The following is a 25,866-nucleotide window of genomic DNA, read 5'->3' as shown; positions in this document are numbered from 1 at the left end:
GAGGGTCTTTTAAAATATTTAGTTTGATAACTTTTGTAAATGTGTCCAAGATGGCATAAAGTTGCTGTAATTCTGCACGAACTCGAGCCCAAGTCAAGTCAGGACCGAGGCCACATCTAGCTTTTTCTAGTCTTGGTCTTGACTTGACACTTGATCTCTGGTCTTGGTCTTGACTCAGACTCGACTAAGTACTGGGTCTGCATTGCTGTTTTTGTACACATGCAGGCAGACTTCAAGATTAATTTTAAAATAGTCGTTTTTTAACACAAGAATGCATTCTGTGTGAGCGACCCCTAAAAACACAAATATACAAAGCTTCATAAAATCTTGTTTACTTGTTATTGGTACAGGGTATGTTGTTTTACTCTACACACTGCTTCTAGCACAACAACAAGACCAGTTGTCATTCATTGTTCATTCATTGTGTTGCTTTATTTTACTAAACACTTTTCATGTTCTATCAATGCCATCTGCATAAAGGAAAGGGATCTGATGAAGACCTTTCAGATCCCGGTGGACACATTTATCACCTATGTGATGACGCTGGAAGATCACTACCATGCCAACGTGGCCTATCACAACAGCCTGCATGCCGCTGACGTCACACAGTCGACACATGTGCTGCTCTCTACACCGGCACTGGACGTGAGTACAGACATTCAGCAACCATTAAAAGCAATGAGCAAATATATGTGATATCACAGTTCAAATAACAAAATACCACTGGCCTAAGATAATGATTTATCTCAACAGGCTGTTTTCACTGATCTGGAAATCTTGGCTGCATTGTTTGCTGCTGCCATCCATGATGTGGATCACCCTGGAGTTTCCAACCAGTTTCTCATCAACACCAGTAAGTCCATGATGTAAAATTATTTTTTTAATTTGCTTTACAGTGGTCAGGACAGTGGCGCACGTAAAATGTAATTTCGCTGAATAATTGTTATTTTTCTGCAATATAATTGTAATAAATAATGCAATTGATTGGGAGGCATGTCAAAACATTTAAATAATTTAAGTACAACGATTTAATAGCACATTGAGTGGCTGTTCTGTAGCATTTGCATAGTAGTTTGATGAATTAACTATTCTTAACCATAAGTCAAATGCTCAAAAAACAAGGTCTAGTGTGGTAACAGGGTCTTAAAGATACATATCTTCCGATTCACGATTTTACATTTCCTTTGGTGTGTAAGTGTGTATTAGTACATGTTAACGATATGCGAAAGGTACAAACCCCAAAGTAACTGATGACTTGAGTTATCGTCTCCAACATAAGTTTCTTTTTTTGGACTAAAACAAACACACATATTGTAGGCAAAAGTTTACTTCTTGGGCCTGTTGACGTAGACAAGACCGACATTACACAATTCCTCCCGCTTGGACTCAGCCTGTAAGTTAAAGGGGCAATGGCACAAGACTTTTATAAGATGTCAAATAAATCTTTGGTGTCCCCAGAGTACATATGTGAAGTTTTAGCTCAAAATACCCCACATATAATTTATTATAACATGTTAAAATTGCCACTTTGTAGGTGTGTGCAAAAATGTGCTGTTTTGGGTGTGTCCTTTTAAATGCAAATGAGTGGTTTGTTGCAATTGAAACTCAATTGTGTTGTGAATTATTTTCTCTCTCTCCTTTTCTTTGGACTAAATGGCAGTGCTGTGATTGGATAGTGCAGACTAAGGGGCGGTATTATTATAATAAGAGCTCCTTATGACATCATAAGAAGAGCCAAATTTCAACTACCTATTTTCTCATGTGCTTGTAAAGAATGGTTTACCAAAACTAAGTTACTGGGTTGATCTTTTTCACATTTTCTATGTTGATAGAAGCACTGGGGACCCAATCATTAGTGATGCACCGAAATGAAAATTCTTGTCCGAAACCGAAAACCGAAAAAAGCAAACCAAGGCCGAAAAACCAAAACCGAAACACTGAAAGAAATGTTTATGCCAATTATTAGTACAATTGCATTTATGGCTATCACTGTGTACTAACTAGGGGTGTGTGACGGATCACATTACAGTTTTTGAGGCACAGATCAGATTATTTTTCCGATCAGCAAAAAGCGAGTGGGAAAAATCTAATAAACAATAAAGATATTTCAAACCTTTATAAAAAAGAACAAAGTTGTAGATTAATAAGGTCTGAAATTAGCATTACAGAAATCAAATTAAATGAATCATAACACTGTCTTTATTGTATAAATTAAATATATTATTATTTTTAGAGCTATTTGTCTCTTTGTCATGGGTTGTTTGATTAACATTAATGACACAGACTTAAGTAGGTTAATCTGACTGTAATCTATACATACACTTAAGACATAAACAAATGTTTTTATTAGAAAAAGAATACTGTGGAGATAATTTTGTTTATATGTGCCCTGTCAATAACAGAGAGATTTTATGTTTGCTTGTTTTTTTTTTTAAACGCGTCTCTCTCGTATGCGCACTAAGGGCACTTAAACGCGCGTCCACACATATAGAAGGAGGGTGAATCTCAAACAGCGCAACAGTCGCTACACATAAAAACATTACGTTGTGTTTCGTTGCTTTATTCGCCAAATGTACGTTAATGGATTACAGTATGAGACACATTAGCGCGACTCTTTCTAAACTTTACACATCAAGACATGCTTAATCTTTGCAGACGCGTGCAAACGGCTCGACCGTGAGTGAAACCTGCTTGAGCACGAAGGGGAGGGGTGGGTGACGACTGATCACCGTGAGTGAAACCCAAGCGCTAGCGCACAGTTGGGAGGGGCGCGGTTTACATTCATTTTCGGTTGACATTTTCGGCTGGATTTCTTTTCGTCCCGAAACCGATAATGCCATTTTCGGCCGAAATTTTCGGCGACCGAAATTTCGGTGCACCACTACCAATCATAGCACATAAACATGGAAATAGTCAGATTTTCATGACATGACCCCTGTAACCCCTGCTAGCATTACATTGTGAGCGAATCTTTCAAACATGGTAAGGAGCGTCACATTTCCACTGACGTCAGTTATTCAGACCAATCACGTACAGATTAGCTGACCAATCAAAGATACAGCGCTTTTTAAATCGACGAGCTTTGTACAAAATCAGAGCGTTTAAGGAAAGCAGGGAGCAACAAAAATGTACGGTATGTGGAAAATAATCTGCTCTTTAAATAAACTTTTTTCACTGGTTTGAGTACACTCTAAAAAAAATCCGTAAAAAAACGGACAAAGTACTGTGTAAATATGAAGGAATTTTCCGTATTTATGTTTTACAGGCATTTATCCGTTTTTTTTTTTAATAACATGTTGCATTATGGGTACAATAACTCCTGCTGCAATCTTTCACTTTTGCCTCTCTATCACCATCTCTGTTTGAAACCTAAAATTACAACTTGCTTGCAGAGTTATTGTCCAACATGGATGATGTTTAAGTTCTAAACAAATGCTGTCAGAACAAGATACAAGTGTTAAACTATTCCAGCATCGACAAATGTGATTTAGTAGACAAATCTTCTTTCTGACGTGACGTGTAAGTCAAATGGATATTTACCACAACATTTATCACATTAAATCTCCAGTTTGTTTTAGATCCATTTGAAGTCACCACTATGAAGATTAGTGTTCCCTTTAGTTAGGCTTTTGTCCCTTGACCCTCACAGAACTGACTCTGCTCTTTTTGCATTGCAACAGTGTTTTTGCTTGTAGCAATTACAACTTGTTTGTTGCTTGAGGAAGGAGAATTTTCTATGATGTCATGTAAGCTTAGTTGTTTTTATGTTATGCTGTCTAACATTTAACTATGAAATGATAAAATAAGAATAATGAACTGAAATGTATAAGAGTGAGACTGTATGCTGATCTAAAAACACACTGTATTGAATAATATTGCTGCAAATGTGTCAGCTGTGGTTTTTGCTTCAGTGACATCAACACTTTGGATACAAATCTCAACAATGGTGAGAGTAAATGTTAGGAGAGTTTTTTACAATCCTGGTACCCAGCATGCATTGCGGCATGAAGCTTTGTTGTTGATTGTCACCATTGTTGCGTTTCATAGGCAGACTGAAGTGTCCCTAAAGGTTACGGAAAATGTTACGTAAATCTACGGACAGTGTTCTATAAATCTACAGAATGTTCAGTTTTTGAATAAACGGAAGTGTCTGTAAACATAACGGAAAAAGTGCCGGTAATTTTCTGCCAGGACATTATCCGTTTTTTTACGGATTATTTTTTTAGAGTGTACAGTTCACTTATTTGAAATGACAACATTGTACTGTTCGGGTTTACAGTGCAGAGTACCTGTAGATCGTACAAAAATAAAATGATATTCAGACTTCCACTTAAGAGGGTAAGCCCTTCTTTGGGTGTTTTACCTAAATTACACCCTGTGTCCTGATAAGGTGTCAGCTACATTAAGGATCCTTTTCAGTGTAAAATTCATTGTTTTTTCATCGCTTTGTTTGGAGGTGTATTCTGGACCGAATATTTAATGCTAAGCCCATGCTACAGGACAGAAAGGCTCAGCTCCGTGCATGCTACAAGATTAACAGTTTTCAGCTGTGCAAGAATTTTTGTAAAGCGATGGGGTAAAATTGTTTGTTGCAAGAACATGATATTAACTCATGTCTTTGGTGTGCATCTTAAGAATAGAGGTGAAGGGAAGTACAAAACCTATAGCCTCGTCCGCTCTGTTTTTTACAGACTCAGAACTGGCATTAATGTACAATGATGAGTCTGTGCTGGAGAACCATCATCTGGCTGTAGGATTTAAGCTTCTGCATGAGGAGAACTGTGACATCTTTCAGAACCTCACCAAACGACAGCGGCAGAGTCTACGAAAACTGGTCATTGACATGGTGAGCTGCTGTACACGCTGTGTGTCTATTTCTAAAGGCCTACATCTTATCTCCAGAGTTAATGGTCCTGGTTGTCTTCTCAGGTTTTGGCGACAGACATGTCAAAGCATATGAGCTTACTGGCAGATCTGAAGACAATGGTGGAGACCAAGAAAGTGACCAGCTCTGGAGTGTTGATGTTGGATCATTATAATGACCGAATACAGGTAGTTACCAACAAATATGTGTTTGTTTGTTACATAACAAAAATTAATATGCATATGGAAATGGCAACAGAAATAAGATGTACCGTCTTACTAACAACTGTGTGTGTAGGTCCTGAGGAACATGGTGCACTGTGCTGACCTTAGTAACCCGACCAAACCCCTGGCAGTATACAGGCAGTGGACTGAGCGCATTATGGAGGAGTTCTTCCGGCAGGGCGATAAAGAACGAGAGCGTGGGATGGAAATAAGCCCCATGTGTGACAAACACACAGCATCCGTAGAGAAGAGTCAGGTACAAACACCCACACGGAAATGTGTAAATATCAATTCTCAAGCATTTAAATGTTCTCATCTCCTTAACCGTCTCTGTATATGTCTGATTTCCTCATTTAGGTAGGCTTTATTGATTATATTGTGCATCCCCTGTGGGAAACCTGGGGGGACCTGGTCCACCCTGACGCTCAGGAAATTCTGGACACCCTCGAGGACAACCGGGACTGGTACCAAAGCACCATCCCCCAGAGCCCATCGCCACCTCCCGACGGCCCAGATAACGCGCTCGAGTCCTGCGCCAACAAATTCCAGTTTGAGCTCACCTTGGAGGGAGAGACGGCACAGGAAGACGGGACTGCCAATCATAACCACATAGGCAACAGCGATAAGGAGGAAAATAAGGAAGATGACGAAGCAGAGGATGACGAGCCGGAAGAAAACATGGAGGACGGGGAGGAGGTAGCGGTGGAGAGGTCGGGGAGGAGGCGACTGCAGGTTCAGTCAGTAGTCGAGGAGGAGGACGAAAGACAGTCCGACGAGAGCCCCGTCGAGGAGACGGAAGAGGAGGAGAAACTGTCGTCTCCAACTGACGACACGTAATACTCAAGACTCAAAAGACAGCCGTCTGGCCCACCTAGAGGGCCAAGTAGAGGCCATACTTTAAAAACTCTGTCCCTAATCATTCACATAGGACTCTTCTGTTTCTGATAGCTAAACCATGAACAGAACATGTCTTGTGTACTGATCCAATAAGACGTTTCGTTTTTAATTTCAAAAAGGGAACAAAACAATATTGATATCAGAGAAGTATTTAACACAGCAACTGTAGATTTCGAGTGGGTGCTGGAGTCTACCCGACGGAGAGGGTGAGGCTTTAAGGAGAAGCAGAATTATGGTGGGTTTGTAATGGGCCATTAAGTCAGCGTAGCACTCTGGAATTTCCACACATACACACACACATCAGTCAATAAGTACACAAACTTTAAGAGTAACGCACCTAAAATAAGTACATGCAAACACACAGCTGTGTGTCTGTGTATGTGTTCAGGGGGCTTGGATCTGAAAGAAATCCTTTTTTTTTGGAAAAAGCCATCTCAAAATGGAGCATCAGTGTTTAACAGGGACTCGAATCCTTGAAAATCATGTGATTGGTGAAGAGACTTTTGCTCAATTTCAGAACACAAAAAGCGGAAAAAAAAGAGAGATAAGACATGGCATGATTTGTTTGTGGGTCTCAACCCCTTTTTCCCTTTACCCTGGAGTGCTACCAGTGCGAGATGGCCGTGTGCCTTTCTGAACCACCAGCTTCAACTCTGGAGCTGTTGTGAAGCAATGCATCGTGGGACAGGAGTGTCTGCTTTTGTCTTCATTTTTGATTGTCTCTTTTTAAGCAATCTATCTCCATTGTTTATGGTTCGCGTGGGCATCGTCTTTGTGATAATTCCTTCTCGTCTGTCAGTCTTCCTCGGCTGCTGACCGAGCATTTGGGGCCTAGATTAGGATTTATCAGCGTCATAGCTCACAGACGGCCCTCACTTTCCGTGTGAATAATTAATGATAGTCACTTTCTGAGGATAAGCCATGTGACGCGTGGAAACATATGTTTTGCCTTCTTTTTGTTTCGTTCCATCCATTCCTGCCAAATTTGCGAAAGCAACGGAGCCTCCTCAATTTCAGCACGCACAGACTCTCTCACCTTCACCCACTCGCAGTGGTAATACATCCACCACATTATGTTTTGCCAAAGGAATGAGCTGATGAGTTTTAAAAGGAGGTCGGTAAAAGAAAAGATGTGCAGGGAGTCACATGCAGCCATATTGAGTTTGATGCTTTTTTGCCTTAATGTCAACCGCAGGATTTCTACCTGTCATATTGTGGAATAATAAGACGTTGACATTATATCCCGGAGTATTTGTTTCATGTCTATATGCCTTGCTAAATGTTTGTGAATACACAATAGCACCATCAGCACAGACACACGTGTTGTCTTTTTCACAAGTTAAAGTGACGGACGACAAAGCATGTCATATGAAACTATTGCTCTGATGCATTTAATGTCCGGCGTCTTTTATTGGTGTCCTTTTGTCACAAATGTCAATGTTTTAATGAGAGAGAGAGAGGAAGTTAGAAAATGAGAGCAAGTTCTCAGGTCGATGTCAGAACTGCAATATCGCCTCTCTCTCATCTCTACGAAATTCAGTTCGATTTCAGTTTAGTTGAATGGACTAGGACTAGTGGACTAGCATCTCTTTTGAAACATGACAAGCTAGTTTCTGCTGGTCAGTAGCTTGCATGTCAAAGCAGAAACTCGTATGTGATAGCCGTATTTGTCTGTAACGGGATTGGAGGATGTCATAGTATGACTTTAATTAGCGCAGAAGGAAAGCCCAGATCGGTGTGAATCGATGACATTCCCATCTACATTTGCCTGTCTTACCTTAAAATGCTTTGTTGTGAGACTTTGTGTTAACGTTGTGAGCGCTAAGCTAACAAATAATATTTGCCATTTTAACACGACACTGTAGCAATTGTTTCTTATTAAGAAATTATTACAATTAATTCCTTGCTGCCATTCTTTTTGGATATCAAAAAGAAAAACAAGTGTTTTCTTTGAACAGTTTGTGTACAGTTTTTATTTTTGTATCATTCTGGTTTAATGGTTTAAAAAAAACTACTATCGGATATAAATAGTAGACTATTCACTGCTTGTTTTGTATATACTGTAATGTTAAATTGTAAATTTGAAATCTCTCAGAATCAAACATTGTCACGAATAATCACTTTTAGTTGTAATGAATTGTAGTTGAATTGTGGATTGTCATAATCACCCCCCTCCACGTTCCCCTTTCGTTCTCCTGTCATTTTTTAGGGGGTATTTTTGTAACCATCTCACCACCTTTAAATGTGTATATTTGAATCGTATTGGAAAACAGACTAATCATTGGTCATCATCTCTAAACTTGTTCTTTACCAGCACTTTATTTTTCTGTAGGTTGTGAGATGGCTGATATCAGGGCGTATAGTATGATATATACTGATTTGTGTATTGAACGGAGCTGTATAGCGCGACGCAGGGTGGAAACTTGAAATGGCTCGGCCCAAACATCTTCATTTTTGGTCCTATGTGCCATTTTCTGCTAAAGCACTGAGCAACATCGGCTACTCCGTGTCAATAATCTGCACTGTAATGGCTTTTAATAGGATTTTTTAATACTTCTGTGAGGTTAATGACCAATTGACAGTCAGAAAGATGGCGTGGCTTAATCCGAGAACAGTTTTCTTTGTACTTTAAAGTCATGCCTCATGAGACTCAAATGAAGTTATTCTCTGGGCTTTACATAACATGTTACTTGTTCACAAGTTATGGTAATAATATCAATGAAAAAGAAAACACAGGAAAATGATTGTAATATTTGTACATTATATTGCTGTAATGTGTATAATGTGTCCAAGTTATTTATATTATATTATTTTTATGAAAGGTTTTCCGCTGAGAGAACTAAGTTGTCATTTTGTGAATAAAATGCATTTAATAAGCGAACAGCTATATATATATATATATAAAAACAAATATATATATAGATATATATATATATATAAACCAGTATATTTTTTTTCTTTCACTGTTCAGTACTGTAAAGTGTGTTGAAAATACAAATAAAGGATGATTTTTATAATAAATGCAATAATATCTGTATCCTTTCATTTTTTTACATGGTGCCCTTATATTATTGAAGGTGTTGCATGTAATAAGGCCAGTTTGTGTAGTTCATTACACACTTCTGGCACTATAGTACACTATATAAAAATTTGTATAGAAAATATGGCATTTACCAAAAAATTGCAGTTGCTCAAACAGTGATGCTTTACTGACCCCTACAGACTGAATTTATGTGGACAAACTTACATTTACAAGCAGTTTATTAGTTATTACAGTAGCACCCTACTGAAAAAACAGCATAAGCTCATGAGCTGGTTTTGCTGGTGTAGCAATTTGGTGTAGCGGTGTTTTGGTCACTTTTTTAAGATGAGCAGATATAAGAGAAGAGTTGGTCTAGCTGGACTTAGCTGGTCAGGCTAGAAGACCAGCTCAGGGTTTCCACACCTTAGTTAACTTCAAATTCAAGGACCTTTCAAGGACTTTCCAGGTCCAACACCCTCAAATTCAAGGACTAAATGGGGACACATTTCAAGTGAGACCGTGTTACATTTTAAGATACATTGTTACAGTTCCCTTTTGAGGGAACTCGCGCTGCGTCACTGCGGTGACACTTTGGGGATGCCTCCAAGTGCGTCTGAATGTGTATGTCAAATTCAACCACTGGTGAGGCTTAACGACAAAGACAGGGTGACGCAGGAGCCAGGAAGTATATCACTATCTGAAATATTGCCTAAGACGGTGTAACAGGGACGCAGGAAGTATGGCAATGGAGACGCAGCGTATTGTTCCCTTCTCAGAGAACAACAGTTACATACGTAACCAGAGACGTTTTCATGTGTCAAACACAACTAGGCAAAAAAAGCATTTTGGTATGAATCAACATTCACATACAGAAGATATAAAGCGTACAGTTTAACACGTGTGCTTAAACAGTCTAGAATTTGTATGATATTATCCTACACTACACAGGGAATACTATGGATTTTTTTCCAGAAAACTTCTTGCATAAAATAGATTCAAGCACTTTCAATGACCTTTGTCTATGTATGTATATTTTCAAAAACTTCCCAGGGCCTTTAATTTTTCCCCCAGATTCACAAACTTTCAAGGATTTTAAGGACCCGTGGGAACCCTGCCAGCTGACCAGCTTGCCAGGCTGGAAGGACCAGCCTTAACCAGCTACTGCCACTTTAAACCAGCTCCCAGCTTTTGCTGGTCTTAGCTGGATTTTTCAGTAGGGGTTTTAGAAATATTATTAACCCTTGTGTGTTGTTCGGGTCTGTGGGACCCGTTTTTAATGTTTACTAAAAGAAACATTATGCAATTAATTGTTGTTTTAACCTCAGATTCATTGGCCTTGGCTCATTTTCTATAAAGAACATAAAAATAAACAACTTTATAATAACTGTACACTGTACACCCCCCTAAACATTTATATTTCATATGTGGTGTTCGGGTCCACTGGACCCAGGGTTAATAAGAGTGTAAAAATTTAATGTGCTATGTAACTTCACTTTGTTTTTCTCCTATCTGGGACTCCTGTGAGTGCATGAGTGTGTTTGTATATATGTCTGTACATAGCCTATTTGATGGATGCATGTCAGAGTTTTGTCGTTCTGCACTTGCTGTAACAGGGCAAGGATACAACATGTTATATATCAAGCATGAACACTTGTCTGCCCCCACTGTCCCAAAAATTTTACCTTTTGTCTAACAGGAACCATTCTACATTTTACCATTATATTCCTTACAAAAAAACAACCATGGTTGTATTATAGTAAAAGTGTAGTAATCATGGTAAATTGGTGTATTGATTACCATTTGTAAAACCATGAGTTTACCACAAAACCTATGGTTTGTGTGTGTTTGTGTGTGTATGAGTGTGTGAGAAAGAGTGAGAAATAGAGAAAGTAAAATTTAATATCCAAGCATTTTCATCATTTCAGGTTGTAGCCAATAGCAACACATTGTACTGCAGTGTGTTTGGAACTAAGATGGACAGGAAGACACAGTACACGTCTATAAAATGCAAGAAATGCATATGCAACACAACTACACAGTAAAAATCTGTTTCTTATGTGTTGTGTAGGCTGGCATGAACAGGTTATGTGTTCAGTGTGGATAATGTGTTATGATACCGCATCTTTTCAGATGGGGCTTGTGCTGTGTAAACGGACACAAATGTGTACAATTTCAAACTAAGTTCAAAGAATTAAACATCAAAGTGATGAAAAACTTATTTGAGATGAAAAAGTGATGAAAATACTTATTTTAGATAAACATCTGGGGGAGAAAATAATTTTCTTCTCTTATTTCATATTATCCCAAAAACGAATAGCACTTTAATTTGTAAATAGTCCTGTACCAGTGGTAAATGACAAATATTAACCATAAATTCTGTCTATATTACTTGCAATAAGGCTAAAGTAATCATCTGTAAACAGTTCTACATAAATTTGTATGACTGCATTGGTTTAAGATACTAATAATACAGTGGGTCCACCAGACCCACAAACATTTTCTAAGTAACAAAAATATGAACACCACACGAGGGTTAAATAAATGATGACAGAATATTTTGGGTGTCTGCCCCCCCCCCCCCCAGTCTGTACTATACAATTTTTGCTCTTATCTCACTCACCTTTACCTTGCCAGCCTGTTTTCATTCCTGCCCTCTTTCTTCCTTTGATCTTTCTGAATCAAAAAACAAATTAGAGTTAAGAGTCAATCAATCATCATACCAGGTTGCTCAGATAAAATAACCAAAAAATGACGATCACTGCATAACGACAATAAGGCAGTTTTGATTACAGGTCTGTGAATTTAAATATATTCAGTCTATATTCTATTAAATTGACCCCAGCATACAAAACATTACAATTTGCTTTTCTTAACCTAACTTAATGCATGCATAAATAAGAATAATTACAAGGGTTAACATTTCATACAATTATTGCAACATTTTTTTTTTTTTTTTTTGAAGGATGTAGTCTTCTCATTACTGCTGCGTACACCTCATGTGTCACAGATTGTAAACGTTGATATAGATTGTTTGACGTAGGCTTAATACCTGTGTTAAGGTGTTACTTAAAACCCCAAATGTACATGATGACTTTCCGAAATACACAACTATGTTAAAACGTCAAAATCAATTACGTGGTAAAGATAATACATTACCCACAATGCCACATACAAACCATCGAATCAACCAATCACATGAGTGCACCGCTCTCTGCGTGGGTCACGTGGCATTTGCTGTCAGCGCGTACTGCGGAAGTAGGTACCGATTGTCTGTTACATTGATATTTTACACTTCTTTATAATATCACGTTTCGTTTATTTGACTTTTATCAAAACGTTTATACTTACTGCATTGATACTGTATGGTCTTTAATCTCGGATTGTGCAAAAGCGGTAACTATTTCAGCATACAATTCAGGTGACTGTGCGGAAGCCATTTCAGATTGAATTAACCAGGATGAGCGTGTCTTAAGACATTTTAACGAATCTGTTAACGAACCTCGATAAGATTTGCATTTGGGCATTTGTTTATTTTATAAACTCTTGAAATGAGATGTGTATTTATAAAGTCGACGTTATAAGGGATTAGATATACTCTCGTGTTGAATTTAACGAAGCATTGTGCATATTTGTGCTCCAAGGTCGCGTGTGAGTGTGCATTGACCTGCGGCATCATGAGCTGTGTGCATCTGCTGTTGACTTTAGCATTCACGGTCAGTCTGGGGACACCGGTAGAAATTCAACGGCCACGAGGAGTACCATTATCAAGTAAAGTCTGCATAATTCATTTACACCTATTTAAATTTTATATTCTGCTGGGACTTCTTAAAAACACTGTGTATTTTTTGTTTTTCTTTGTGTATGAACACATAAAGAGAGGCAGTTTTATGAGGAAAACAAGCCCTTCACTTGTCTAGATGGATCCCGGACGATTCCTTTTGACCGAGTGAATGATGACTACTGTGACTGCAAAGATGGCTCAGATGAGCCAGGCACTAAATTAGATAAATAATGACTGAAAAAACATGATAATGTAACCTAAAAAAGTCTACTTAAGTAAGTAACTAGTTAATTTGTATCTAAAGGATAAACACCCTGCTGAAAAGACTAGCTAAAACCAGCCTAAGCTGGCCTCGCGGGGTGGTTAAACTGGTGTAGTAGGCTGGTTTAAGAGGGGTTTTGAACACTTTTAAGCTTAAACCAGCTTGGCTGGTCCTAGCTGGTTTAAAGCCTGTCCTCCCAGCCTGACATAAAGTTGGTAAAGATGGTGGGTCAGCACGTCCCAGTCTTACCAGCTAAAAAGTGTCCGACTTCTAAAACCAAACCAACCTACTAAAACAGCTTAAACCAGTCTTTTCAGTAGGGCAGCAAAATGATTATCCTTTAAGTCTGCTCAGTAGTGCCTTTTCATATTTAAAATAACATTAACTAGAAAAAAATAATGAAAGTAATGAGAAATGGCTAACAGAGCAAAACCAGACTAAGTATCTATCTACACATAAATTTATATAAATAGAAGCTAAAAATTGCTATAGCATTTGTTACATCTGCAGACTTTACACATAAAGTGTGGTATGGTGTCATATGATTTACTTTATTTACATTATTTGTTTACGTCTGTCCCCAGGCACTGCTGCTTGTCCCAATGGTAGCTTTCATTGCACTAATGCTGGGTACAGGCCGACTTTTATCCCATCCTCGCGTATTAATGATGGCATCTGTGGTAAGATGACCGAGCATCTGTATATTTTCATCTGCAGTGTTTAATGAGTGTAAATGGTGTTGCATTTGAAATATTTTTCTTTGCAGATTGCTGCGACACTACTGATGAGTACAACAGCGGAGCCAAATGTGAAAACACTTGCAAGTGAGTTCTGTTTAAAATTGCTTAGCAGTGAATAGCACATTACTGTCTTTATACAGGCATGTTTGCAAAAAACAACAACTTTTTTATAGTGTAATGGCACCCACAGGTTACAGTAATAAATGTTTTATGTCTGACCCTATTCAGTTTTACTTGTGCTTTCCTTTCTAATGACGTGATAAAAAAACAACAAACAAAATGTTATAGGTGCCAATAGAATACAAAACTATATTTAGCTAGGCATAGATGAATAATAAGAGCTCTAGACATGGTAATGAGATATCATGAGCCTCAAATGCGTTTTATCTCTCATTTTTATGTAAACCTCGTGCATGCAAAAGAGTGCTGGAAAACAGGCCAATCTCCACATAACACTGACTGTGATGTCACAGTCGAGATGTACGCCCCAAATGTTAAATTACACATTAAATGAATTACAAAGTTGTTAAAATGCTAAAAACAAAGTTGTGAATGCTAAGTTAGCGCTACATGCTAATTAATGCTATAGACGGTTTCAGCAGTAACAACATAAACAAGCGGCTGTCGCTGTCGTAACGCTGTGAATCCCGCGGCGCGGCAACCGGGCAATCCGCGCGACGCTTTGAAGACGAACACACCTCGAGTCGAGTCACTATGATTAAAAAGGATGCTGTGATTTTCGGATTCACTTTTCGTAAAACGAAAATACAGTCATGGTCACAACTTTAATGGGTTATCATCTCATATTTAAACATCAAATGTCAAGAGATACCAGAGAGTCATACAAAGTAGCTCTCGACCACTTTTATTTTTTAGAAAGTAGCTCTCCAATGAAAAAAGGTTGGAGACTCCTGGTCTATATGCTAGTGTTTAGGATGAAGTTCTACTATTGACTTTGCAGTTACGCTTTGCAAGTCCATAATGAAAAAAACACACAAACTTACCACTCAGAAACATCCATTAACAATCTCCAAACAATTAGTTGCTCGTCAAAATCTGTATTTTCGTCTGACGCTGCATTTAGACCGTCACAAAAAAATCTGATTTAGTCCTCACATCTGACACAGATCGGATATTGCTGCATGTATGCAAACACAAAAACGCACCGACTCCAAGACCCGATTTTTATTGGATCCGATATGAGCCACTTCCAAATGTGGATTTTTATTAGATATATATCCTATATCCAGACATCCGAAATGCGTCTAACCACATACATATCCGATTCAGCTTGAATATGACTTCAGTGTTCCACAACGGATTGCGTTGACCGTCATCATTTCGTACCTGAAGTAAGGAGGAGTTACACACATCTGCACCTGGCTGCAATGCCAGCGCAAAATAAAGAGCATTAAAACCAAGTGTTAGGAAGTTAAGGATAACAACAACCGCAGTATTCAGGACAGAACGACTTGCCCATTTTATGAGCAACTGGACAAAATTTTGGGCAATAAACCTAGCTGCCGACCCCCCAAGTTCTCAACAGTTTTTCAGAGGAAGACGTGATGACGGAGAAAGACAATGTGGATAATGATGATGCCGAAGGTAATCATTAACAATGGCCTTTACTTTAAATAATTGATGATGATATTAACGGTAGGTAGCTAACACTATACGCAGTTAAGTTAGCATCCTGTCTGGGCGGGAGTTTAATGTAAACACGGACATTGGATATGAGGCGTGTCTAAAGTATGTGTAAACAGGCAGGATAAAAAATCGGATATGGTCAAACTATGGGATCTGTGCATTAAGACTTGAAGTGTAAATGCAGCCTGATACAGGCTCAAACATGTAAGGTCTGTTTGCTAATGTGAGCTGCTGGCGTGAGCCTCAGAGCAAAGCAGAGCCAATCAGAGCAGAGCGCAACATTATTATTCATGACCCTTCAAAACATAGACAATTTTATTCAAAGGACAAATCTTATGTAAAAACGTTTCTGGAAAATTTTGCACTTAATAAATTTACATACCTTCTATGTAAATATCAAAGAACAATTTAACGTATTATTAAAATGCATTCTTTGGCACCTTTAATCGCTTCTCAGGGAATTGGGACGTAAAGAGAGGGAAGTACTTCAGCAGATGGCTGAGATCACCAAAGAGGGGTTTCTGCTGAAACAGCAGCTCATTGAGGAGGCCAAGAGGGGACACCAAGAAAAGCAGGTAGAGAAAGAGACGCTTTGTATCATTTTTCACTCTGTTTTGTGTCCTATAAGTTTTGGTAAATGGCATGCATCTTCTGCAGGGTAAACTGACTGAAATACAAGAAAATAAGAAACAGCTAGAAGAGAAAGTTGAAGCAATGAGGACCATTAAAGAGACGGCAGAGCAACCTGAGAAGGAAGCTAAAGAGCGCCACCTCAAGGCCTGGGAAGGTGAGTGCAGCTTTTTTCTTCTATAATCAAATCTCCTGTTTGTCACTGCAGTCTTTGTATATGCCCATGTTTTGCACTACTGAATCTACAGCATCATGCTAACAAAAGTGATAGTTTACCCTGGTCAGCTTATAGTGTTATTAAATGTTAATAAGGATAAAAAGAGATACAGTTCATGTATATCATCGTCTATGTTTTCATATGCAGCCACCAAACATTAAAGCCCAATTTATAGTTGTGCGTAAGTTCTACGCCGTAGTTACCCGTAGCCTGTGCGTAGCCTGTGCGTAGCCTGACGTGCACCTCACAAAAATTTTAACAGCGCGTCAGATCTACGCAGACCGCAAGCGCTGTGATTGGTCCACCAGAACCCCTCAGGTAAAAAAACTGCATCATAGGTATTTCCGTTTGTGACGGTGAAAACAAAGATGAGCCAAGTTGAGGAGTGATTTAATTAAAACTGTATCAATATGCCTACCAGCGGTCTGTTTGCACGTCGTAACGACGCAAAAGTATAAATGAAAACCGACGTGGAACCTACGCCTTCGCGGCTACGCCGTAGGACCTACGCACAACTATAACGAGCTCTTCAGAGTACTCCTTAACTTGCATATACTGAAATGCACCTGCAAATAATCTAAATTTCAGAGCAAAAGGCAGCTATTCGTCTGGAGAAAGATAAAACCAAAATGGCAGAGGCTTTCTTGGAGCTGGATGACAATGCAGATGGCGTGTAAGTATTGCACTCGTGCATGTTTATCTCTGTGATTGTTTACATTGGGAATAAATAAAATAACGCTGTGCTGTGTCTGTGTCAGCGTGTCTGTTTCTGAGCTTCAGTCCCATGCAGAATTGGACACGGATGCTGATGGCACATTAACTGAAACTGAAGCTCAGGTACTTTCACATTGAATCTCTTCTCGGTCAAAATGCAATCGGATATAAAACTCTGTGTGGGTATTCGGTGTGATACTAAGTGATTTGTGTTTTACTTAGGGACTGATGGGAGGAGCTGACCAAGTGGACACATCAGCATTTGAGAGTATTTGGTCCAACATTAAAGACAAATACCACCCAGAGGTCAGTAGAGAAGAACCAGACTTATCATATATCCATTGTCTTGCATGGCTACTTACTTTGTGTAAATGGGAAACAACTGGAACTTTTATCATCATCCAAATCTATCCGTTTTAGTACTGTAAGGGATGCATTTAATTTTGAAAACATTAATTCATATAAAATGCACCTCATATAAAATAAATATTAGGTAAATAATATTTATTTTGACATTGTGACATTTACAACTTTCACATGTATTTTGTTTTTAAATAAAACCCATATTTTGTAAAAAGATTGTTTTCTTGTCCTTGGCTTGAACAAAGTGGTCAGTTAACATGTGCATTTCTTTCAGTCCCAGCCTGTGGAGCCTGCCCCAGTGGAAACACCTCATGAAGAGGCGAAGGAGCCAGTTGTAGACAATGACTCTGAGGCGTACCCAGAGGAGGACGTTTCTGATGAAGAAGAAGAGGAGGAGGATGACGATGATTATCGTGAAGAGGATGATAAGGTAGGAGGGTATACCACATATTATACCACGGGTCTGTTGAATGCTGTATTCTGATTGGCTGAGAAATGTTCTGTGGGTATGGAATAAATTCTTTAAAGGGGACAGAGAATGAAAAACCATTTTTACCTCGTCTTTGTTGAATAATGGTAGTCTACCCGCATTCACAAACATACAAAAAGTTGTAGACATGCTAAACATCTCAGTCTCATAGAAATTCCTCTTTTAGAAATGTCAGCCAGAAAACAGCCCAATCTGAAAAACTGATGCTTACGACATCTATCTGCCCCTCCACTTTAAAATAATTGGCTACATTTTTAGAGTGGCAGCAAAGTCAGCCAATCAGTAATGAGATTGCAAGTTAAGCCAGTAGGGAGAGCCAAATATGTGCAAAACCACTTGTTTAAAAACCCCCACCCTAATAGAGCTATCTGAGAGAGGTTTTTAGGAAGCTTCTAAGGCATTACAGACCCAAACAAAAACATTTTTGTCTACATGTCACATCACAGAACAAGGATAAATACCCCGTTCAATCATTCTATGTCACCTTTAAATTATTCTTATAATTCAGTGGCTCGTCATCAATTATTCCTTGCATAAACCTGATGACAGTGTAAAACCTCTAACAGCATTTTATCTTGTTGCATGTGCTTAAATCAAGTCCAATTTATTTATATAGTGCATTTTTATATTATAGTGCTGCATTGTTTTAAAGCAGCTTCACATATAAAACGAAGAAAAGAAACTAAAGAAAAACATACAATTATTAAATATATAGTATACAGGGGTCCAATTTATATTTGGTGTCTTTAATTAATGTGTACTTACATTAGGAAAAAATAATTTAATACATTAAACTTATTGTGTATGTGCATATTGTTCAGGGTAGGTTTAATTAAGGGTTGGTTTAGTGTTAAGTAGAGGATCAAGCATATGGTTACATGCAGATGCATCAATGACATGACGTTAATTATTTTGTGTCTGTATGGTTAAATTTAATGTTAAAGGGTTAAAATTTCAAAATAACTTTTTTTATTTTATTTCATTTTGAAAGAATATTTGGGGGATAATTGCAATAAAATGTCAATGTGGTGTAACCGGTCTGTGTCAAAAAATTTGTTTTAAATGAAAATATAAATATATTCATAAACAATGTGGAATAAAATATAATCATCTAGTTTATTGTAATAAGACTTTTTTTACATACATTTCTACATCATTTGTCAAAGATTATTTAGAAAACAGAGCTGTTTTCAGCATATGTCAGGATAAATATTACAAAAACGCATTAAAATTTACATTTAGAAATAACAAATAAAATTATATTAATTTTTTTATGATTATCCTTGCATGCCATCAAGGTTGATAAAATATTTAATATTTCTCATTCTTTGGCGCAATTGGCGGTTACACCATTTGACATTTTTGGGTCCATTCAGTCGTAACTTTTATAAAAATGGTGCTATTGTAATTTTTTAATGCATACAATTAACATAAATACACTATGTGCATTGAAATTTACCTGATGCATGCTTTTAAAACAAGTTTTTAAAAAAGATTTTTGAATTTCTCATCTTGACAAACTGTTTTTGTCACTGACAAAAATATGTAGGTACATACTAGTCAAATACACCTAATATAAAGTGTGACAGACAGTATGTAAAATAGAATATATAGTAGTATTGCAAATGTTTTTGTTTTCATAAATAGATTATTATCTAATGTAATGCTGTATACTTTTTCTTTGACTATCGCACATAACAGCCATCAAATTAAACTTGACATGCCTTTTCATCTTACATGGAAATGTAAGCCCTTATAAGAAGAAAAAATACAAGAGTAGGAGTGTTACATTACATAAAACTGCAATTATATCATGAACAGCAGTGTAAAAAACATAGAGAAATTGTAGTATGATATCAGATTGTAGCACATTGTGTTGAGTTTAAGATTATAACTGTGTCCGAAACCGCTTACTTCCATACAATATAGTAGGCGAAAAGCAATAGGTGAGTTAAGTAGTATGTCCGAATTCACCGTATTCGAAATACAGTTGGCCAAAGTTCCTAGATGACCTACTATTTTGAGTGTGCATTTGATTGACACTTTACTATCTTGTGAGCCCCAGGAGCACATAGTCTGTAGCGGTAATGCGGGTGTAAATACATAAGAAAAAAAAACTCTTTTCCTTGTTGTTAAATTGAGCTTGTTCAACCTCATTTAAGTTGAGTCTCACTTGTTATGACAAGCTGTCATGCATGTCAAGTGATTTATCAACATAGTCTGTCCGAATTTCATTCACACTGCCGTTTTTACGGGCAATAAGTAGGTACTGTATCTAATTCAGTACGTACTGTCACAGTATGCGATTTCGGACGCAGGGCTTGTCTTTATACACTATAAGAGTTGCTCTGTGTTATACAGGCTCCACCCAGCATTAAGTCTTCAGAGAAGAGTCATGAAGATGAGGAAGCCATGCCTCCTTATGACGCGGAAACTCAGGCCCTTATTGACGGTGTGTTTCAGTCCTTCAGAGACCACATGCTGCAGGGAAACAGGATTGTATTTAATTATTTTTAGTCAGATGTTTTTTGTTGACCGACTGTTTCTCTTATTTATAGCTGCTCAGAAGGCTCGAGATGACTTTGAAGAGTCTGAGAAAGCTCTTCGGGAAGTGGACGATCAAATCAGGTTCGTTCAATACCATAAATACAGTTTACCGGAAGCTGAATACATAGTACAGTGCTACGGCAATTAGCTAATGCTGCTTCTGAATGCTAATGTATGCTGGAGAAAGCATTGACAGAGGGCTTGATGGAAATGGGGTCTAAAAAGGGACGAATCGGTTTAAAATCATTATCATTGACCAACCGATGACTGTTGCGATGCATTGCATTGCTAGTTACAAAGTTTTAGTCAATCAATTTTGCAAACATTTGAGTTTTCCCTATACGTCATTGCACTGCGCCATCCGTGTTGAACTGGCACTCTTTGACGCAATGCAAACTTTGATGAGCTCTGTTTTATTCTTTGCATCCCAGAAATATCGAAAAAGAGTTGTCCTTTGATTTCGGCCCCGATGCTGAGTTCACCTACATGTACAGCCAGTGCTATGAACTTTCCACTAGCGAGTAAGTGAAAACGACATTGGATTTGGAGAAGCTTTGGATGTTTAGAAATATTTTCTGTGCGGCTTGTTCTTTGTTTCATAAAATATGTTGTGTTTGCCTTCAGGTACATCTACAGACTGTGTCCTTTTAATCGGGTTTCACAGAAACCCAAGTATGGAGGTTCAGAGACCAACCTTGGGTAAGAGGCAAACCTGCTGTATACGAAAACAGATTAAACTAGCCTAAGCTGTTATGTTTTGATGGATTGATGGGGCTTTTCTTATTCAGTTAAATCAGCAAGACCAGTAAGCCATGCTGGTTTGGGCTGTTTTTCTTATTTCAGTTTAATCGTATATGTCATGATGTTAGTGTTACTGACAGTCCTTAATAGAAGATGCTCATGTTTGCAGATCATGGGGAAGTTGGTCAGGGCCTGAAAATAATAAATACTTGGTTATGAAGTACGAGCATGGCACCGGGTGCTGGCAAGGTCCAAACAGATCAACTACAGTAAGTGCCGATGTCTTTCATCGCTTCCACTGCTTGATTTATACTGGGTGGTTGGTTTTGTGCTAAAGTGTGGTTTTGTGTTTTAGGTGAAGCTCACTTGTGGAAAGGAGACTGTGGTGACCTCCACCTCAGAGCCGAGTCGCTGCGAATATCTAATGGAATTCACTACGCCTGCTGTTTGCCAAGAGGCGGCCAGTGTTGATCCTTCAGCACATGCTCACTTGGAGCTGTAGAGTCTGCTCAACAATGCAAGGTGTGCAGTGACATACAGTACATACACATTTTGATTACAGTAACGTTGTATTAAGCAAAAATTTGCTCTTTTCGGGAGTGTACTTTTAAATGCAAATGAGCTGATCTCTGTACTGACTAGCAGTGTAGTGGTTGGATAGTATAGATGAAGAGGCAGTATTTTCCCCTTCTGACATTCAAAGGGGAGCCAAATTTTATTGATGAAATGGTTTATCAAAACTAAGTTGCTGGTTTGATCTTTTACACATTTTCTAGGTTGATAGAAGCACTGGGGATCCAATTATAGCACTTAAACATGGAAAAAGTCAGATTTTCATGATATGTCCCCTTTAAAGGATTAGTCAATTTTCTTTAAAAAAAAATCCAGATGATTTGCTCACCACCGTGTCGTCCAAGATGTTGATGTCTTTCTTTGTTCAGTCGAGACGAAGTTATGTTTTTTGAGAAAGGCATTGCAGGATTTTTCTAATTTTAATGGACTTTGATGGACCCCAACGCATAACAGTTTTGATGCGGTTTAGAATTGCAGTTTTAACGAAGTTTCTAAGGACTCTAAATGATTCCAACCGAGGTATAAGGGTCTTATCTAGCGAAAAAGATGACGAATGCGAAACTACGCCCCAGTGTTTACAAGTGTGGAGAAAGAGGACCGTTCCGCAGTTGTTGTATGTGAAATTATACTAATTAATGTCTTTGTGTCAGTTTATTGTTTAAAATGGTTCGCAAATATGTGTTTCATATATGTAACGTGCCCTTTCCACTGCATTACGCAATTACGTGAGGTCGCGCTGGCACATCACACAGCCGGAGGAAGACGAGAAGTTGTGGTTTAAAAGTGCATATTTTTTATTTTTCTTGCCAAAAATGACAATCGTGTCGCTAGATAAGACCCTTATGCCTCGTTTGAGATCGTTTAGAGTTCTTTGAAACTCCGTTGAAGATGCAAGCCTAAACTGCATTAAATCTGTTACCTGTTGGTGTCCATTAAAGTTCATTAAAATGAGAAAAATCCTGGAATGTTTTCCTCAAAAAACATAATTTCTTCTCGACTGAACAAAGAAAGACATTAACATTTTGGATGACATGGTGGTGAGTAAATTATCTGGATTTTTTTTTAAAGAAAATTGACTAATCCTTTTAAGCCCAGAGTAAAGGTTTTTTTTGTACCCAAACGTGTAAACACAACCTTGCAACACATAGTTAAGCATAATTTGACTCATACGTGTACACAGACGTTGAACACATGCGCATTATGACAAAATGCCATGCATCTCCTGGGCTACATACTGCATTCTCCTATATGCGCATGTGCATCCTACGCATACACAGTAGGAGTGGTTACAAAAATCCGGTAGTGTGCATACAGTGCGCGCATACTATTCTTATGACGAAATTTGCGTCAAGCGCACTGTACGCAGACCCACGTGTATGCGTAAATACGACTATACTTCTAGCTTTATTGTATTAACATTAGTATTAACAAAGATTAAGGCATGTTGTAAAAATATATTGATCATTGTTAGTTCATGGTAGGTAATCTGGTAACTAACAGAACCTTACTGTAAAGTGTTAACATAATTGATAAGTTTAAGGGCCTATTAAAATATACAACATTACTTAAGGGCGGGTGCATGATTTTTGAAAAACACTTTGAAAAAAGGGAGTCGGCCGAGTACCAAAACACACTTGTGGCCAATCGGCAGTAAAGGGCGTGTCTACTAACCGACATCATTCCCTGGCTGCGTACGTGTTGGGTGGGTCTATCAAAAGAAGGTCTAGATCAGGGCTATTCAGATCTTACCCTGGAGGGCCGGAGCACTGCATAGTTTAGCTCCAACCCTGATCAAACTTACCCACCTGTGATTTTCTAGTGATCATGAAGACCTTGATTGGCTTGCTCAGGTGTGATTGATTAGGGTTGGAGCTAAACTCTGCAGTGCTCTGGCCCTCCAGGGTAAGATTTGAATAGCCCTGGTCTAGATTCTATTGGGGTAGGGGCGTGTTTGTTAAAGGATTTCAATTTTCTTAAAAAAAAAAATCCAGATAATTTACTCGCCACCATGTCATCCAAAATATTGATGTCTTTCTTTGTTCAGTCGAGAAGAAATTATGTTTTTTGAGGAAAACATTCCAGGATTTTTCTCATTTTAATGGACTTTAATGGACCCCAACACTTAACAGTTTTAATGCAGTTTAAAATTGCAGTTTCAAAGGACTATAAACTTTCCCTAATGAGGCATAAGGGTCTTATCTAGCGACACGATTGTCATTTTTGACAAGAAAAAAAATGCACTTTTAAACCACAACTTCTCGTCTATCTCCGGTCCTGTGACCCGCCAATTTTAATAAAATAATGCTAATGTTAATAGAATAAAAATATGCACTTTTAAAGGTCACGTTCTTCCTGATAGCATTTTTTAAACCCTAGTTAGTGTGTAATGTTGCTATACTAGCATAAATAATACCTGTAAAATGATAAAGCTCAAAGTTCACTGCCAAGCGATATATTTTCTTCAATAGAATTCCTCTTTAAAAGCCTACAACGAACGTCCGGTTTGGACTACAGCCCTCTATTTCCTGCTTTAAAGACGTCAGTAAAACAGTTCGTTGACTAAACTCCACCCACAGGAATACGTCAGTCACCAGCTTTGGCTCAAACGGCTCTGCTAAGCTGCTATCGAATCACAACACACTAAACAAACTACACAATCAGAACTCGATACATATTTCTGAAGGAGGGACTTCACATAATAAGGAAGAAATACATATAAGTAAATTGTGTGAAAAATACCGCGTTTTTTTACACGTGAAACATGAACACGTGTTATATTGCCCACTATAAACACAATCAAAGCTTCAAAATCACAGACAGAACGGGAGCTTTAAACCACAACTTCTCGTCTATCTCCGGTCCTATGACGCGCCAGCGTGACCTCAGGTAATTGCTTAATGCAGTGGACAGGTCACATGTTTTTATATATGAAACGCACATTTGTGGACCATTTTAAACAATAAACTGACACAAAGACATTAATTTATATAATAAATATAATATAATAAAACGTCTATCCGTGACCTCTTGACGTGATGACGTATTGCGTGAGGTTGCGCTGGCGCGTCACAGGACCGTAGATAGTCGAAAAGTTGTAATTTAGAAGTGCATACTTTTTATTTTTCTTGTCAAAAATGACAATCATTTCGCTAGATGGGACCCTAATGCCACGTTTGGGATTGTTTGGAGTCCTTTGAAATTCTGTTGAAGCTGCAATTTTAAACTGCATTAAAAGTGTTACGTGTTGGGGTCCTTTTAAGTCCATTAAAAACATAATTTCTTCTCAACTGAACAAAGAAAGATATCAACATTTTGGATGACATGGTGGTAAGTATATCTGGATTTAGTTTTTTAAGAAAATAGACTAATCCTTTAAGGTGATTTCAAATATCAACATTGGCTTTCAGAGATCATGCACCCCGCCTTTAACTGATAAATATTTATGTAAATATTTTAACGCAAAATTACTGCTGAATTCTTATAGATTTAGTTTGTCTTTGTTGAATAAATATAAAGACTTTCATACATTGGAGAGAGAGAGTGTAACATTCCTTTGTTCTGTTGCATTGTACCAACTCCTATTTATCAACATTAGTGTTCTGTCAATATAAAGCCTACAAAATATGCGTGCATATTTTCACATTTATATTTCCGCTAAAGGCATCTTGGATATTTATTAAACTAGGTTATCTTTTGTCTGAGGTTTTTCCTAAAAGCCGGTGTCTTTCTCACAGTTCCTTTGAACTCGAATGATTTAAATTGCAATGAACCAGCACGCAAATTGCTTCTCTAGCCATATTAGTGCAGTATCATCGGTTTATATTCACAAAGTGCATTGCTAACTTAAAAGTGTATTCTTTCCTTTCAAAATGCTTATGCACATATTCCTAACATTATTTTTTTTCTCTCTCGTGATTCTTAGGTTGGTCCATGGGAACATTACTTTCCTTTCCTGTTAAACGTTTGGGATCTTCTTCCTCCATTAGTTTTTGGTCAGCTAGAAGCACAGAGATTATTCAACTGAAATGTTTTTGTTTGTTTGTTTGTTGGTTTTTATTAATGTAGTAAGATCTTATCTTCTCACATTCCATGGATAATGTTAAAATAAATTCAGCTTTACATTTGAAAAATTGTTGTGTTGTAATTAGTAAACC

General features: G+C 37.9%; 2 protein-coding genes across 6 annotated transcripts in view; both read left to right on the top strand.

Annotated features, from left to right (window-relative positions):
• pde4a (phosphodiesterase 4A, cAMP-specific) overlaps nucleotides 1-8,882 on the top strand; it is an 80,310-nt gene extending 71,428 nt beyond the window's left edge. For both annotated transcript variants that reach the window (XM_055189349.2, XM_055189357.2), the window contains 6 exons: nucleotides 481-645; nucleotides 754-853; nucleotides 4,692-4,846; nucleotides 4,930-5,052; nucleotides 5,162-5,344; nucleotides 5,446-8,882. In XM_055189349.2, the coding sequence (XP_055045324.2) occupies nucleotides 481-645; nucleotides 754-853; nucleotides 4,692-4,846; nucleotides 4,930-5,052; nucleotides 5,162-5,344; nucleotides 5,446-5,925 (1,206 nt within the window). In that variant the 3' untranslated portion in view covers nucleotides 5,926-8,882. The remainder of the gene's footprint in view (nucleotides 1-480; nucleotides 646-753; nucleotides 854-4,691; nucleotides 4,847-4,929; nucleotides 5,053-5,161; nucleotides 5,345-5,445) is intronic.
• Nucleotides 8,883-12,156: 3,274 nt separating this feature from the next.
• Nucleotides 12,157-25,842, top strand: prkcsh (PRKCSH beta subunit of glucosidase II). Of its 4 annotated transcripts, none has more exons than XM_055189299.2 (18): nucleotides 12,157-12,262; nucleotides 12,649-12,775; nucleotides 12,883-12,999; nucleotides 13,635-13,730; nucleotides 13,817-13,874; nucleotides 15,895-16,012; nucleotides 16,095-16,224; nucleotides 16,873-16,957; nucleotides 17,043-17,121; nucleotides 17,221-17,304; nucleotides 17,636-17,791; nucleotides 20,213-20,303; nucleotides 20,410-20,479; nucleotides 20,830-20,919; nucleotides 21,023-21,097; nucleotides 21,309-21,408; nucleotides 21,495-21,661; nucleotides 25,635-25,842. In XM_055189299.2, exons 1-17 carry the CDS (start codon nucleotides 12,203-12,205, stop codon nucleotides 21,639-21,641), a joined length of 1,683 nt encoding a protein of 560 aa, XP_055045274.2. In that variant the 5' UTR covers nucleotides 12,157-12,202; the 3' UTR covers nucleotides 21,642-21,661; nucleotides 25,635-25,842. The 4 variants fall into 4 exon arrangements, with proteins under 4 accessions (XP_055045274.2, XP_055045284.2, XP_055045303.2 ...); XM_055189309.2 differs by having other exon boundaries at nucleotides 12,185-12,266; XM_055189328.2 differs by lacking the exon at nucleotides 12,157-12,262 and adding an exon at nucleotides 12,274-12,400.
• Nucleotides 25,843-25,866: the final 24 nt, after the last annotated feature.

Source organism: Misgurnus anguillicaudatus, chromosome 19 (genome assembly GCF_027580225.2).
Source record: "Misgurnus anguillicaudatus chromosome 19, ASM2758022v2, whole genome shotgun sequence".
NCBI lineage: Eukaryota > Metazoa > Chordata > Actinopteri > Cypriniformes > Cobitidae > Misgurnus > Misgurnus anguillicaudatus.
The sequence above is the reverse complement of the archived record's forward strand: the minus strand, read 5'-3'. Positions and strand labels throughout refer to the sequence as shown.

Bases quoted from the DNA above. Each gene is read 5' to 3' on its own strand.
- prkcsh (XM_055189299.2), top strand. From the start codon at position 12,203: ATGAGTGCACCGCTCTCTGCGTGGGTCACGTGGCATTTGCTGTCAGCG. The intron at 12,263-12,648 runs GTAGGTACCGAT...TTGTGCTCCAAG, and splicing joins TGTCAGCGCGTACTGCGGAA to GTCGCGTGTGAGTGTGCATT. The intron at 12,776-12,882 runs GTAAAGTCTGCA...GAACACATAAAG, and splicing joins ACGAGGAGTACCATTATCAA to AGAGGCAGTTTTATGAGGAA.